This window comes from Rhipicephalus microplus, chromosome X (genome assembly GCF_043290135.1).
Source record: "Rhipicephalus microplus isolate Deutch F79 chromosome X, USDA_Rmic, whole genome shotgun sequence".
NCBI lineage: Eukaryota > Metazoa > Arthropoda > Arachnida > Ixodida > Ixodidae > Rhipicephalus > Rhipicephalus microplus.
This window is the reverse complement of record NC_134710.1, coordinates 358,718,597-358,735,049: the sequence shown is the minus strand read 5'-3', so window position 1 is coordinate 358,735,049 and position 16,453 is coordinate 358,718,597. Positions and strand designations below refer to the sequence as shown.

At 42.5% G+C, this 16,453-nt stretch overlaps 1 protein-coding gene across 2 annotated transcripts in view; it reads right to left on the bottom strand.

Annotated features, from left to right (window-relative positions):
- The window catches only part of bchs (WD repeat and FYVE domain containing 3 bchs), a 227,185-nt gene that overhangs the window by 83,445 nt on the left and 127,287 nt on the right, over window positions 1-16,453 (bottom strand). For both annotated transcript variants that reach the window (XM_037413472.2, XM_037413474.2), the window contains exons 42-46: window positions 14,554-14,748; window positions 13,510-13,608; window positions 13,194-13,271; window positions 12,110-12,242; window positions 7,513-7,604 (exon numbers count right to left, since the gene is read on the bottom strand). In XM_037413472.2, the coding sequence (XP_037269369.2) occupies window positions 7,513-7,604; window positions 12,110-12,242; window positions 13,194-13,271; window positions 13,510-13,608; window positions 14,554-14,748 (597 nt within the window). The remainder of the gene's footprint in view (window positions 1-7,512; window positions 7,605-12,109; window positions 12,243-13,193; window positions 13,272-13,509; window positions 13,609-14,553; window positions 14,749-16,453) is intronic.

Genomic DNA, 16,453 nt, shown 5'->3' with positions numbered 1-16,453 from the left:
TGTTGTTGGTCATCAGCAGCGCAGCGCAAGAGTTGCATCCGATGTCTGTAATAAGCTTGGCGATGTAACCGCCAAGATGTGCTAAGCCGGAGAAGGTGGCAGATGGAGGTGGACAAGCCTCGTACTCCAACAAAGACCACAGGTCTTTATCAAGTATACTCGATATCATCGCAGCCTCTTCCTCAACTTCCACATTTAATAACTTGATTTATTTTGGTCTTGGCATGTGGAACTTAACTATGTGGTCCAGAGCAGCGGTGACGGCTCAAGCATTTAGCATGTAATTTTCGCCACACATTGACTGCACCCTTACGAAGATTGCTTCAATGAGGTCACTGTTCAATTTCTTTCTCAGGACATAACTGACGCCTTGCTCCAGGAGGAATTGTGTTGTTTCCGCCGTCGACCTTGTTGTAAAAAGCAAGGCTTCGTACGTCTCATTGGTAAAGCCAGTACTCACTGATCCGATGGAACTCTTCTGTATTTTTTCCACATATGAGATAAACTCAACCTTCAGCCACAGTAGACGATTGTCATTGCTCCTAAAAGTGGGAGCTTTGTGTCCCCTTCCATTGAATGAAGTGTCATAAATGTCAAACCATTTCTTCATGGACTTCATGAAGAAAACGGTTGAACTTGCTGCCTTGAAATCTCTGGCAGCACCCGTGAAATTTTGCTGAAGGTGCTCTACGGCTGCAGACACTTGAGAGGCGAAAAGTTGAACTGCTCGCAGCATAATCATTTTTTCCAAATTGGAAGAGTAGACATGTTTCCTCGTCAAATTTTGCGCCAGCTTCACAGCCTTGTGCTCTTGATGCTCGTATAATTTCTGAACAAACGCGCCACTAATCACTCCTGTGCCATCTGTAAGTTCACGTTCGAGGAACTGGTTTCTAACCTTTTTGAGCAAGTGCCATGGGTCAAAACTCAGAAGGATAACGCTGTTGGCGTCGTGCGGATGACGTACAACTGTGTTGAGGTTGCCGTAACTCATGTGCTTAAACATCGTCACGTTTCCTGAATAGTTGTCTGTGACAATGCGAATGATGATAAAGCCACATTATTCCACAGCAGCAATGACCTCCTTCATCCATGCAAAAAGGTCTCCACTGTTCAGTTGTTTCATGAAGTAGTACGAGCATGGAATCTTGTACTGGCTAGTGGTACCCTGCAGCACAAAGCAGATGACTCTGTTCGCAAGGGCTTCTTTCGCTCCCTGGCTTGTCCTTGAGGCCAAAGACTGCATCAGCCTTCCTACCATAGATGCACTTTTGTTTTATGCTAGCTTCATCTATTATTAATGAGGCCATATGTTGTTTACTGCTGAGTAGCAAGGCCTCGTGAACCTGACGCTCCTTCATAGCATTGCTCATACCCGATGATGTTGGGCTTGGACCTATATACCTCTGAAGAGAGCACTTTGCTGGCAGTGTCAGAATCCCCGAAAAGCGAGCGTAATCATAGCCTCTTGGGGACAGAAAGCGCCATATCACACACTCCCTAACAACTTCTTCTGGGTACGCTGAATGATTATCTTTGTAACATTCTATTTGATGCAAAAGAAACACAGCCTTTTTCTCTCCTTTCTGTGCATCTGTTGCGATTTTCTCAACACACGCATGGTGCTTGTTTTCGTGATAATATGCGGACACCTTTTCCTCTTTTTTCAACAACTGCTGCACTTTCTCACATTTCGAACGATGGTAAGACACTTGGGAGCGTAATCTTCCTATTGTAGCCAGGTATCGACCCGCCCGATGAGCATTGCTGTTCATTGTTTGCGTACAAACACTTACTGCTTCTTGTTCAGTGAAAGCACTTCGTGAATTCGCAACATCCAGGTCTGGTTCGTTGATCTTCGCTTTTCGCTTCCTTGATGTTTGGCGCAGGGGCGAAGCTCGTGAAGCAGGATCTTTGCGGGACTTCTTTGCACTTGGTCTCATGTCGGAAGGATAGTCTTCAAACAGAGTGGGCGCAGAATCGGGAAGAAGTTTTCTGATGTGGCACGCAGGCACATAGTCTACATCGCAAAAGTGTCTGCTGCATACGACAGTTGATGCAGACTTGTCGCTGATGATGAGGTTCTCTCTTGCAATATTCTTTTGCCATTTAGCGCATAGTTCAGCATTGCTTGGGAATCGGTAAAAAGAAACACCGGGTGTTTTCCTTGAACAGGACTTGCAATATGGAACACAACAATACACCATCACGCATCTAATATATATTCATACTTACTGCTCGTACTGAAGGTTGTACGACTGTCTTCCAGAGTCGAAAAATCACTGCAGACTGAACACTGAAAAAGCTCTGAACAAAATGCAGCCGCGATGAGCAAATACTAGAATAAAGCAAGTCTCACTAGAGGGAAAGAGAAATCGGCAACAACCTGTTTATAGAGCCACAAGAGAATTAAAAAAAAAAAAGGCGGTTTACTTGCCGAAAAGTTGGGATGTCAGTTTCTCTTCCTAAACATGTTCTTCCACGAACTCGAAGTACAGCTCAGAAATAATTTGCACTAGAGATTTTAGTTCGAAAGCTAGTGGCTTGCAAGCGTGAACAGCTGCATTCTTCACATTATTCATGGATGTGGCTTGCAGTACGAAGAAACACAAAAGAGCTCGGGGTCTCCGCAATAAATGTTTACAGGTGATGTTAACACCTAGACATTGCATGCCACTCCTTCAGGGCATGTCGTCCGAAGGGGTTATTCAGCAGCAAAAGTCAACTTTTTTTTAACTTACATTTTTAACCGTTAGAGATACAAGTCAGGTACATGTTGGAAAGATCTGTCAAGCAGCAGTCTGCAGCTTTTAGCCCTGAAAACCACTACAAATGAATTTGTAAAAATAAAGAAATAGAAAATAGCTAGCAAAGGGAAGGTGTGCTCGTCATTTCTGTAAGCGACCTTTAATAGTGGCCTCGTTGTCCAACGAGAGCAAGTGCCAAAGGTGTTTGGTGCTCGCTGCTTGCAGAACAATTGCAGTGTTGTTTATCTCTCTACCTCTCTCTGATCGTTGCCAATGCTTTATGCTTCATGCATTATACCTCGTTAGCCAATTTTCCGCATTTTTACTGAGCTTCAGCTTGTATTATCGATGAGCACATGCACACCTAAATTATGCGTCGAGCTGTCTGATAACACAAATTTGTTTTTTTTTTTTTAAAGGAAAGATCATCCCTCTACCCCCGACTTCTTGAGTAATAACCCTCCCCCTCATCATCGAGAACCCTTATTCCACGGTTTCACTTCGACAATCTCCCTTGTGCCGTGTGCGTGGTGCAGAAGATGCAATGGCAGGGTCGCTGCGCCCCTACCGCCGACGGGTGGCGAAACATACTCAGAAACTCTCCCATTGTATTCGCAACGGCTGAGAAGGCCGCAAGGAAACAAGCGCTAGCAGGTGCAGTCTAGCCCGGCCATGACACAGCCAGCGGAGAGGATTGAGGAAGCACTCAGCGGATCACATGACCAAGAAGCGGTGCCGCGGTGCAAAGCGATTTCCCTCTCTGCACCTTAAAGACGATGGCAACGACTGCGTCTACACTGCTAAACTCTGCACCGAGAAAGGAGAACTCTCCACGACAGCTTTCTTTTTTTTTTTTCCCTCTCTCTCCGCGTGCAACCTTGAAAGGAGAAGGGTCTCTACGTGCAGAGACGGAAAAGGGAGAAGTGTGGCATAGGTGAGGCGCGTAGCAGATCGGCATTTAACAGAGAGCAAACAATCCGCCACAGTCTTTTCTTTTCTTTTCCTCTTTTCCTTCTTTGCACGCAGCGTTGAGAGGTGCCGCCGCGGGATTGGGCATGGTGCTGAGAGCATTTTCGGAGCGCGGTATGTTCGAATTAACCATCGCAAGTGCTTGCGCGTTCGAATTACAGTGCGTTTTCACCCATTGAAATACACATAGCTTTGACGGGACTTCAGCGTGAGTTCGAATTAACCGCAAGTTCGAATTAAGCGTGTTCGAATTAATGAGGTTTGACTGTATTTATTTTCCATCGCACGTGTGGTCACGTAGTGGTACATCGGGCCGCGAGGCAGTTTCCTTTTTTTGTATGCTTATAGGTGTGCGCACATCTGAGCATCGTTTGCCACAAACTGTTATAATGGATATAACGAAATAATAGATATAACGAAATAATTGTGGCTCCCCTTAACTTTGTTATAACGAGGTTTGAGTGTATTGCTAAAGTTTCTGGATGTAGTCAGCAGTGAACCATATGCACGATATCAAAATTACCATTGTAGCTGCAAACCAAAATGACATAATTGAAAAAAAAAAAATGATCGTGTTCTTGTCTTTATTGATAAGGCGATTACAGTATTTACTCGCATAATCCTCGCACTTTTTTTTGCCAGAAAACCGATGCAAAGTTGGGGGGTGCGAGAATTACGCGGAGAAAACTTTCCACGGAAACGCAGAGAGCGAAAAAGAAAACGAAGTGGTCGCAAATCGGGATTCTCACACCAGCAACTTACAGCAAGCTTTAAGAAGTACTAATTAGAACTTACCTCAACAATAAAAGCAGAGGTTCAACACAAGGCAAGATTTATTTGAGACACAAAAACTGGAAGCAAATAGTCGAGAATTACAATACCATATGCGAAGCTTGTGGGTGTTGCGGGCGTAGCGGTAGCGGTCGGTGCTCAACAGCAGCCCTCAAAAGGTAAGCGTAGGACGTCAGTATTGGGCTGATGGCTATGAAACAGAATCGTCTACAGTTTCCTTCTGAAGTAATTAAGTTTACCATCAATCCTAGCTTTAGCCACACAGCAGGCCCAACACGTCTTGGTGGCTTTCAGCTGCCGTCACCAGTAGCGAACACAAGACTCGTAGGCTCCGAAGGGCCTACTGGTGGCCCTGTTGCCGTTGTTTAACGCATGATCTATCACTTGCATCTTGAAGCAGCCGTGTGGCTTCAGGATCGCCCCATAACGTGCCAAGATTACCGACACAACATACAAAACACGCCGCAACGGGCACTGGCCACTTCGGCTTGGCTTGGATTGAATTGAATTTCCGTGCAATAGTACGCTTGATGCTTAAGAGATGGCGCGCGCTATCATCATCAGTGGCTGGAACGAGCAGACGACATTATTGCGGCAGTTTTCGGGGATGCGATAATTACTCGAGGAAAAAAAAAATTGTATTTTTCTTGGCCTATGTGGGGGGTGCGAGGATTATGCAAGTAAATATGGTACTTCACTTTTCGATTGGCACTTAGATGATAAGGTGTGTAATACCTCAGTGATATGATTATGGCTCGTACGAATTTCAGTGGGATAAATTTTTTTTTTTTGTAGTCCCAGCCAAGACCCATTCTGAAATGTAATGGAGTAAAGTTGTTGCGAACTGTTTATCACCCTGCAACATTTGATACAAACGTACGTTACCACGCAGATTTGAACAGGTACTGCCCACGTTGCCATGGAAGACAGCAAATTGCGCACACAAATCTCGGAAGCCCTAATGCGTCTTCATATTTAGATTAAATATGGAATTGGCATCCCCATTTTTTTTGCCACCCTGATCTACTGATGTACTGCTGTTTTTGCTTGAAGCAGCAGTCTTGTATTGTGTTTGCACGTGCCTGCAACGACAATGCAAGCCATGTTCTCACAATAGACATCGGGTGAAAGATAGATGAGGACTAGAACAGAAAGGTCTTGGCGAAGGAACTAGGCCTTGCAACATCACCATGAACGATTATTGGGGATGTGCACATTGGCCAACTTTTTGATTTACACAAAAGAGATGCTGAGCAAACCTCCCGAATAAACCTCAAGCAATCAAAACTTTCATGGTAAGAAAATAACCACAAAGGACACATTACATCACCTTTGTCACAGTACTCGGTGTCCTAAGGTTACTAAGGTTAGGAAGGGGCTATTAGCGGTCGCGGGTGATAACCAGAGGCCGGATTTACAGACATTAAAAAATCGGGTTTTAGGCTCCAAAAATAGGCGGGCGAGACACTGTTTTATGCCCCAAATTCATAAATATAGGCACAATAAACTTTAACTAAATTCAAATTTTCAAAGATATATGTGTGAGGTCTGTGTCGATGACTGGAAAGCAAACAGAAATGTTTCATTTTATCATGCTACAAAGGTGCCAATGGTTTAGCATAGCCATGCATTTTTTTTCCTGCAGGGTTTGCAGAATACGGTCTCTCCTTTTTTAGTCTATCCCGGTGAGTTAAATGTCCACGGTCGAATAATTGCATTCCTGGGTCTTTGCCTTTTCGGCACGGCTGAGAAGGGCAATACAGAGCAATACAAAGCAAATAGCCAGAGTGCTAATAGGCCAGAAGGGTCTTTTTGCCTCGTATTAATTAACTTGGTATAACCAACCACACAGGGTAAATTTTTCTTCTGCCTGTGAACACCTTAAAGGACCTTTCCCCAGGTTTGATCATTTTGATCAAGCAAGAGGAATGCATGCACTGAGCGCTCACAACCTCATCTGCCAAGGTTTGCAATGTTACGGGCACCAGAAAAAGGTGAAATGTCATACTAGACCCCACTTGACCTTCATCGCACGGGCGCGCGCCCCAACATAGCAGTGACGTATACAACAAACAATGGTCCTCCGTACGTTAAGGCGTTCCTTAACACTGCGAGAATTATTCGAGGTCGCATGTGTTTTTTAGCGATTTATTGCCTGAATAAAAGTATGAAGGTTGACAGAAATATTAAAACATACAAATTGAATCCATGAGCATTATTTTTTTAACAACGTATCGAGCAAGATGCGAGACTAAGCTGCTTCCATTTTGTTTGCGTTGATTTTCTCGCTGTTCTCTCATCGTGCCGGTGCCAGCATTCACAATGCTTGGCGTGTTTTTGGTATATCGTCCCTTAGAGCAGTTCCAGTGGTGTGATTTTGTGTATCGTGGTAAGGATACATGATTAATGGCAGCCTCTCCAAACATACACGCATATAGGGATTCATGCCACAGAAACAGGCAGTGCATTACAGAAAATGTGAAAACAACACAACCCTGCTTGCGTGCATGACCTGGCATGGGCATGTCATGTGAATGTAACCTTGAATGTAAACATTCGACAGATGTCTGTCTGGTTGGCTTTGAAAACTGGGAAATGATATAAACTCCAGCTTAAAGGTTTTGAAGAAACTCGACGTTTCGGTACCGACTTGGTTCCTTCCTCAGGGAAAACTGGGACTTATCAGAGAGGGTATTCACATTACTATTTTGCCAGTTACTACTTTGGTGCCTTTGATGGCTCTACAACTTTGATGCCAGTACAGAATCAATGAGTCTGTTCTGTTTTGCTACAAAATGATGGTTGTATGAGGGTACTGTCCTAAACAATGAAGTTAATAACCAAAAGTTTCGAGAATGAAGCTCTCTTCATTAGGGTTGTGTGCGAGTCGGCGACGAAATTCTTGACCATAGATGGCCTCGAATATGACCTTGCCTTCGGATATAAGATATGCAAAGTGCTTTGCCTAAAAATAAATTTAATAAAAGAGCTACACGTTACTCACATTCTCCCCTCCTTCCACATCAGGTCGATATGGATAATGTAGATAGAATAGGTCATTCTTCACCATCTTCTTGCGCATACGACATGGCCCAGCTGCAGGAACAAAGTGCTTTTCAATAAATGAGCTTACTATGGAGCAAAAACATTATATTCAAGGGCTTAAGTGGTTTCTCCAAATAAAAGTAAAACAGACAAAAGGAAGTGCTCGAAGTGCGTTACTCTCTCTTAGAGGGATTGCAGCAGACAGAAAGCGAGACCTAAAGAAGCACATGAATGTTTAAAGTGCAGTCTTCATGCCTATATAGCCTGCTTACCTATGTAGTTGTCCCTGTGCACACAAGTGTTCTTTCTTCCACCCAATAAGCACACTAAATTGTTTAATTATTTTTATTTTCTACAACGCGCCTTTTGACTGCCATTGTCAGCAAAGCAGACACCTGCTGCCTTGTTGAATATGTCGACAATACCACTAGGTGATTGGTGCATGAATAGAATGTGCTAAAATGTGAGTGACACCACGTGATTGAAAAGAGGAACACAAATTAGGAGACAAACACAAGTGATACAGCGGAAATCTTATTTACCTGGCAGGATCCAAAGTTATTGCATTTACTCGCGTATTGAACTCACAAGCATAATAAGCCCAATAACCCCACCCCCCACCTTGGTCCTTCGGAAAAAATAAAAAACTTTGTTTAGTGCATCTGTTCATTTTGTTTTGATATGATAGCCAGTGTCGTTGACCATCAAAACATTAAACCAAGGCATTATATAACATGATATAATATGTGGGGTTTAACATCCCAAAACCGCCATATGATTGAGAGACACTGTAGTAAAGGGCTCCGGAAATTTTGACCACCTGGGGTTCTTTAACATGCACCGAAATCTGAGCACACGGGCCTACATTTCCGCCTCCATCAGAAGTGCAGCCACCGCAGCCGGGATCTGAACCCGGACCTGCGGGTCAGCAGCCGAGTACCTTAGCCACTAGACCACCGCGGCGGGGCAAGCCATTATATCACAAAATAACAACGCAATAGAAGTGAAAACATATTTTAGAAAACATACTAAACAGTTGCGAGCAGCACGAGCGCGGACGACGTTAATGAAAATTTGAAAGTCGCTCCTTTTGCGGCAAAGCGCCATCTGTCGAATGCAGAAGAAACCTCTTTGCTGATAGTGCCACACAAGCACAAAAACAAAGCACGTGGCCTCTGAAATGGTGGGCGCGCGGCATAGAAACACGCCGCACGCTCGCCTATCTCGGAGGCCATGCAAAGTGCAACCATGACGACGGCGCGTCGTGCCCCCACAACGTCTACCGCAACATTTGTGTGCCGCCATCCGACAATGTGTTTTCGTTCTGGGGTTTGTCAATGTGAACCTTTTTTGGGACACCTGCTGCGCAGGGCGCCTTTGGGCGATACAATAGCTACACGGCGGGTTACGAACAGCATGCGCTGTAGCATGGGAACCAAGCGGCTGGACAACACTTCAGCGTCGGTTCGTGCGCTTTCGTTAGGGGAGGAAAAAAAAAAGAGCTTCTGGCTACAAAAAAAGCTTTGTCGCGCGTTTATCGGGCCAAAATAAGCAAAGTCGCCAGGCGAAATTTTCACTGTCGTAACTCCCGTGACTTTTTCTTTCTTCCGCGAAACGAACCCTTGCCCCAATATGGCGTAAACTTTTCTAAAAAAAAAAAAAAAAAGGTGGGTTCACTACGTGAGCAAATACGGTATGTACCTTTTCTTTCATGCATGTGAACACCCAGCATTATTAAACATACATTGCAGGTATGAATTTACAGATCTATGGTCTGCAAAGTACAACAAAATAATTTCACCTCAGTGGCATACATAACCTAGGCTCTGCACTGTTCCGAATGAGCTACGTTGTGCACTTTACATAAAAAAAAAAGTCCTCTGGAAAGGAGAGCCTTGGTGGGAAAGGTAAACTAAATGTTAATTAAATTACCAAGCTGAGTAAATCAGGCTGGGCATCAAAATTGCACAAAAGCAATATAAAAGTTAAGTAAAGCAATCATGGCTCCATACCAGAATATTACTTCAAAAAAGTGCAATCAAACAACACTCTGTGTCCAGAAATTCCCGAGCCACAGTTGCCAAACTAAAGCTACATGTTTGTACTACAGAACGGTAGGAGGCAAATTTCTCACTTTTGCCTATCGAAATTTTAAAGTGGGGATATGGGGTTAGAATGCACTCTTATATTCAGACTAAATTTCATAAAAATTTGCACTTACATAAACATTTACATGATGATTTCACAAATAGAATTACTTTTTACAAAGACTGAATGGTGTTTGAACAAGAAAAAGAAAATTAAACTAAACATTTAGCAGCTTATAGGACAAAGTGCAAGGAGAGCACCAGTTATAATGCATACAGTGTTGACATATGGCTGGATACTCCAAAGCATATAGAGCACAATCAGGAATGCTTCATTTTAGCATGCAGGAATTAGCAATATTGAAGCAACTTAACGTTCCATGTCCACACATGCCGGTCATGCTGGTTAAATCGAGACACCCTTTGTGACCGGCATGATAGCGCACTAGAAAACAAAGGAAGTGCTGACAAAAGCATGAGCTTGTTGCTCTCCAGGTGTGGTGTTCTATTTATGCCATAAAGTCTGCATGTAGAGAGATCATGCACACCACCACATTTTTGCTACACTGTAGTGAATAATCATCTCATCACTGTCAAGAAATGCAAAACCACGTGATGACTGGCTCTGTACCTTTTGTGTGTTCACTTCTACTTTTGCAATGTGTGAACACGAAAAAATGGTAATGATGTGGAAAAAAAAAAGAGGAAAAAACTGTGGGAGCCAGCGTACTCTAATGTTTGTGTGAACGCCACTGCCACCAATCCCACAAGGCATTGGCCAGAATCAACCCCTGCTGCTAAATGGCTCGAGCAGGTTTCCGCATATTGCACACCACCAGTGTCAATAAAAATGCCTGGCCATGCAACATCACAGGTGCTCATTAAGAATTTTAACGTTGGATGAAGGGCACTGCTTGGATGCTGGAAATTTGCTCCATAACGGTCATGCTTTATGTGAGTGTAGTGACTGAGGGTTAAAACCTCCTGACTCACAGATTTGCGTTTACAGTGCAAGTGCTTGCCGGTTATGACTAATCACTTTCTGTGTTCCTTTTGAAATTCTTCCATAGTCACCGATAACCAAGGTAGGCAACAGAATGACACGACAAAGTGCTGTTTTCAGTACTGGTGGAGATATGGAGCACTGCAATGCAGTCAGGACCAGAAGAAAAGGGAGGCTAATGTTAATCAAACACCATTTTATGAAATGTGAAAGAAAAAAGTAATTTATTACAATTATTCTTACTTTCTTGGCACTGCCTCAGACTAGATTCCTTGGCAACACATTAAAAAGGGTACAGCCTTATTGGCATCACAGTGAAAAGTGAGTACACAACAGGACGTAAAAAATCCTTTCATCACTGGTTTCTAAATCAGATTAGCCCTCTTATGCAGAATAGGATGTCTTCAAAACTTCAAGATGTATGCTTCAGATCTAGAAACCATACTACGGGCAAGCAAATGGACAACACCGTCTTCATCTACCCTCACTTTCAGAGCCGAAACCCAAAGATGGTCACTGACGCACCCATGAGTCTTGTCAGACAACATTTTCCGTCAAGAGAAAGAAATGGCACATAGCATGACTACAGTAGAGCATCTTCATCTCACATCACAAAGAAGCTGTATGAAAATTACATATACCCTTCTCAAGTTTTGAGGGGGCAGTGCACGTGACTAGACTCCATGGTGCATCAACGACTTGCTCTTGAGGCTATGCGCTAGCCAGACAGAATTTGATGTCAATGATATCCTTTGGGATACCACTCGGAAAGCAAGGAGCAAAGAAGTGCATGCATTACAAGCCCATGTTAATCTTATAAATATCAAGCATGAACAATTCTTAGAGATGAATATTTTAGGTAGTAACTTTCCAATGCCACTTGAAGAATGATGATGGGATAACTCTTACATGCAAAAAAAAAAAAAATGCGTTGGTGAGGCAAGATGATTTTGCTGCACTTGGCACAGAACAATTTTTCAAGCGTCTGTTTGTGCCATGTTTTTCTTAGGTATATGTCTTTGATGTAATAATGCTTGCTGCACCACATCAACAGCTGTACTTGTGTTCTAATCTCTACCACATACATCAATTTCTTACATACATTTCCATAAAAGTTCTTTTCTTTTTGCAATATAAAATTGCTTTTCTTGAGCAAAACTACTTTAATTGAAATATTACATGGTCCCAACCAAAATTTATGCATTTTAATTCTTAACAGCAAGTCTATAAGCCTTTAAGCTGTGACATCCATTAAGTGTAAAAGAGAAATTGGCAAAACTTCAGAATGAAGGTCCTAGGCATAGGTGTAAATGTGCACATCTCTTCTCCAACACTGTTGATGCACAGAAAATGGTGCACATGCCAATCACATAGAGCCTCTCCCACAATTACAGCAGCAACGACATCATGATTCCCTGAAGGCAAATGAGAACCTATAGATAAGTAGAGGCGTGATGCATCAATACCTTCAGTCATGTCAAGCATCCACTTGTCTAAAGCAGATCCCTCTACTGGGCCCCACAGACCCCGCTCCTGAGTCAGCTCTGACTCGGTCTGCAGCCAGTCCTCAAAGACATCCTTCAGAAGATGCTGTTGACTCTGCATCACAACATTAACCACAAAAAGGAAGACAGGCTTTACACTCATGGGCTGCCTAGGCTCAGGTTTTTAATGACTCAATAGTGAGTATCACAAGTTTGAGAATTCATCATGCAATTGACCCTTCAGTCACAGTGTGTACAAATGTACACTCCAACTTCAATGACATGTCACGCACCACGTGTTTCATCAAATGGTTTGAAATTTGGTGTGTGCACATTCAGGCATGCATCCTTGGTGGACAACTGGTGACCATTTAACTTTATTATGCTGCGTATTGCAGCAGAGGGCCACTTTGCTGGATACACTACCATGTTCGATGTCACGCGTTTCTGGACGAACGTGAAACATACATTTTTCCTTCGCTCGAAACAAGTTTAACAACAACAACAACAAATGAAAACATTTCGGGTCTAATAGTGGATTATTTTTATTCAAAAACTAAAGCTGACTGGCGACAAAATAATTGGATAATTAGTGATACACTCATTACTGTTAATTACTATAGCTCACACAAAACAATTATTTCATTCATTTTTTTACTTGGAATGTAATACTTAGTACCTTAAAATTATGCCATGCGAATTTGATGTTTCTCACAGGGCATCATAATAATTTTTGACTGAAAGGGTTAAAGCAGTAGGCAGGCACCTATTCATAACTACGCTGCTCAGTAAACTTCATCACGCACAAGTGAACAAGAAGAAAAGGAAAGCAGGGACAGTAGAGAAAACTAATTGTTGAAACAAGTGACAAGGACTGTTTCACGAAGACATGTATATTTTACAGGCATTATGACACATTAAAATAATTAATTTTGCTCTAATCTGTTGCCACTGACCTCCACAGTCCGATCATAGTGAAACAGTCACTTCACCCAGACAAAAAGTCACAGAAAGAAAGTTTTCAACGATCTTAGCCTTGCACAAACGGTGAAACTAACATACTGACCTGCTGATGACGCTTTAATTGCAAGTCGACGAGCTCTTGTACAATGGAAACGTGAACTTGTGTCCACATTTCCACCTCCTTGAAAGGACAAATGAAATGAAAGGGTAAAACAGTGAAGATAGAAAGATTGACAAGTTTAACACATAAATTAATTTCTGTCTTAGCAAGGTCATCACTAAACAAATTAAAAATTTTACTCATTACTTAATTAGTCACCGTAGCATCTACATAATTAACCCAATCAAATAGATTTACCTTGATTTGTGCCATACTCTACACACACGCCACATACAAAACAAAAAAGATGCAGGCTTGCCTGGCTAGTCATGGTGCTCAGAGGCACCTTGGGAGCTTGCTCCCTCTTGATCTTTCGGCTCGCAAGCCTTGAGAGTCCACCAGTCACTTTTTGAAGTTTCTAAGGGGAGAAAAAAATAAAAACAAAGATAATACACTCATACTGTAAGTTCCATCAATGCTATAAAGCTCGAAATGTGTAAGCATTTCTCCATCTTAAGGTGCTGACTAGATGGTTTTTCAAATTCCACAAAGGTTTTTCTCCTGCTTCTGGCATTTATAGACAAAACAAAGTATATACATGTATATTATATGAAATTATACTTGCTAAGACATTCTAAATCCAAGAATAAGAGCACTAGTGCAAAATGTAGTGAAAGCATAGCAGTGTCTGTAACCACATAGAAGATAGAAATTTCAGTCTTCCAATGACTGAAGCACTAGGGAAAAAATATGTTTCCAATGAAATATTTATCAATGAGGTTCTTAATTTATCAGCCCCCTTCTAGCAGCATAAATCCAGAAAAATCACCAGGGAATACACAAGCTGATGGCCGTTTTTTTTTTATAAATAGAAGTCTTACTTATTGATATATATTAGAATTAAAAGTATACTCTGAAATAAGAGTTTGAAAACTATTATGGATTCCCGACTCACAGAATCAAATTGTTCTGTTGAGTCTTCTCTGAAACTGGTTGAGCACAGGTACGCACAACAAAATAACAATTATATATAAAAACTGAATGTGCTATACTTGATTGTCAAGATTTGTCAAAAAGACAAATCTCAAGGGAGGATACTTGCAAGGAGTGTGTCGTGTCCCCCCCCCCCCCCCCCCTTCTCCATATGAACATAAGGGAGGTCAAAACCTTCCGACACCCCAGAGCACTAACTTCCACATGGAAGTTAGCACTCTGTCTATATTTGCTTTTTTTTTCTTCCTGTTGTTTACGTGCGCTACAAGAAAACTTACTGAAGCTGACAATGCAGCATCGAAAAAGCAGCAAATCGGGTCAAATGTGGGTAAAACCAGCGCCGACTTCACTGGTATTTGGGTGCCCTTACCTGGCTGACAGTCTGCATCTGCGTCTGCATGACTTCTCGCGTGTAGCCACTCTTGCGCTCAAGATCCAAAAAATTGGTCCAAGCACGGCATAGTGGCTCATGCAGAACTTCCCACAGGCTCTGCAGATCAGGTATCTGGCCTCCTGTGCTGCCCTCGGCTACGGGCAGTGCCACCTTGCATAACTCTTCCAGGGACTGCACAAGCAAGACACAGCCGTTATCAGCTATTACATGCCAAGCAAGGTGGCTAAACTGTGCAGTTAGTCCTCTGAACACCTAGTCTCTACCCATACGCATGGTTTGAGTTTTGTCTGAATTAATCGGCATCCATTAGTTTCATGAGTGGTGATTGGACCTGTCCCGTTAAGTAGGTGTGGTGATAACGTGTGCTGCCACTGCAGGTGTCTCAGAGCTATCCTACATGGTTAGCAAAAAATAAATATAACACTTGTTACTGCAATTGAATGACAGCGCTTGACAGGGGAGTATTTTAAGACTGAGCCACTCCAAACTTGTACTTCGGAAGGAGACATCAGAAGGAAACTTCGAAAGAAGACTTTTTAGTAGCGTTCTACCACCCTACAAGACTTGTGTACAGCTAACTACCAGTGGCACAATACACACCAGCCAAGAAGGTTTAAAAAAGATTGCTGGAGTGAAAATTAACTCCCGATGATGAAGCCACATCTATTCCAACTTAGAGGAGGTATGATAAAATAAGAGCTCATGCCAAAGAAATACAGGCATTTTTCATGACTGCCTAAAGAAATTAAAAATATTGATGAGCTTGTGTCCTATCAGGAAAATGGAGGGCAAGTAAAGCTTGGTATGTGCGTGCCTGACATGCCACTTCACTTGCTTTCTTTATGCAATGCCGCCTCCTAACCGTTTCCTTCCTTCATGCCGAGAATCAGACTATCATGCACTTGTTTAGCCGTGCAACTCTACCGTCGCACTGTAGTATTGCAACACTGCGTTCATATACAGGCAACAACAATGAAACAAGGCAATGTGATACGACAGGTCACATCGATAACTTCGATAAAAGATCAGATTGCCGTATCAGAAACAGCTGATCACCAGCAAGCCTATGATCGAGGGAGCACCAATTATTGGCAAATGGTGCATACAAGTACACATGTGGGTGGCACACCTTTGAGGGCCTTATTTATATTCATCCGCATTTCCGCACACGCAAAGGTGTCTTTTTTTTCTTTCTGGTCACACATAGAATGCAAATTTTTTAGGCAGAGAAGCTTCACTTTGAAACCAACAATTGCCTATAACATGCCGTGAGATGTTGCAGCAAGTGAAAAGGACATAAATTATGCCGCCAGGTTCTATCATGCCATTTACAGTTTTATAGGAACTGTAATATTGAACTGCCACAGAAAATAAATTCTGATAATGATCTTTAGTGGCATTCCCTTTGAAAGTATGCAGTAACAATCAACCACATAGCCACTTAAGAAAAAAACATTCTCCTGCACCTTGTAGAAGCCGTGGTGCATAAAGATTACAGTGTTTGTACGACAGAAGAACCTTGGTCAATGAACGTTAAGGGACTGAAATGATTTGTTCGAATTGACAAGAATTCCATTTACAACAAAGATGCGCAGATGTGCAACACGATCTGCTAAATTAACATACATATGCCCTCTAAATGTTATTAGGGCATGTTCAGCATAAAGAAGTGAATGTATCAACTAAAAAAATGTTGGCGGGCTAGTTGATTAGCATTCAGACAGAGAGAACAAGCACGACTTCATGAGAAAGTAGACAGAAAACAGACAGCGTGGTGTCAGTTTACTCTCTATGTTCAAGCTAAGTTGCAATTACTCACTCTGTCATGTATAAGCTAGTTTGTCCACCGGCGCAGAGCCCGGCTGATGGCCATCAT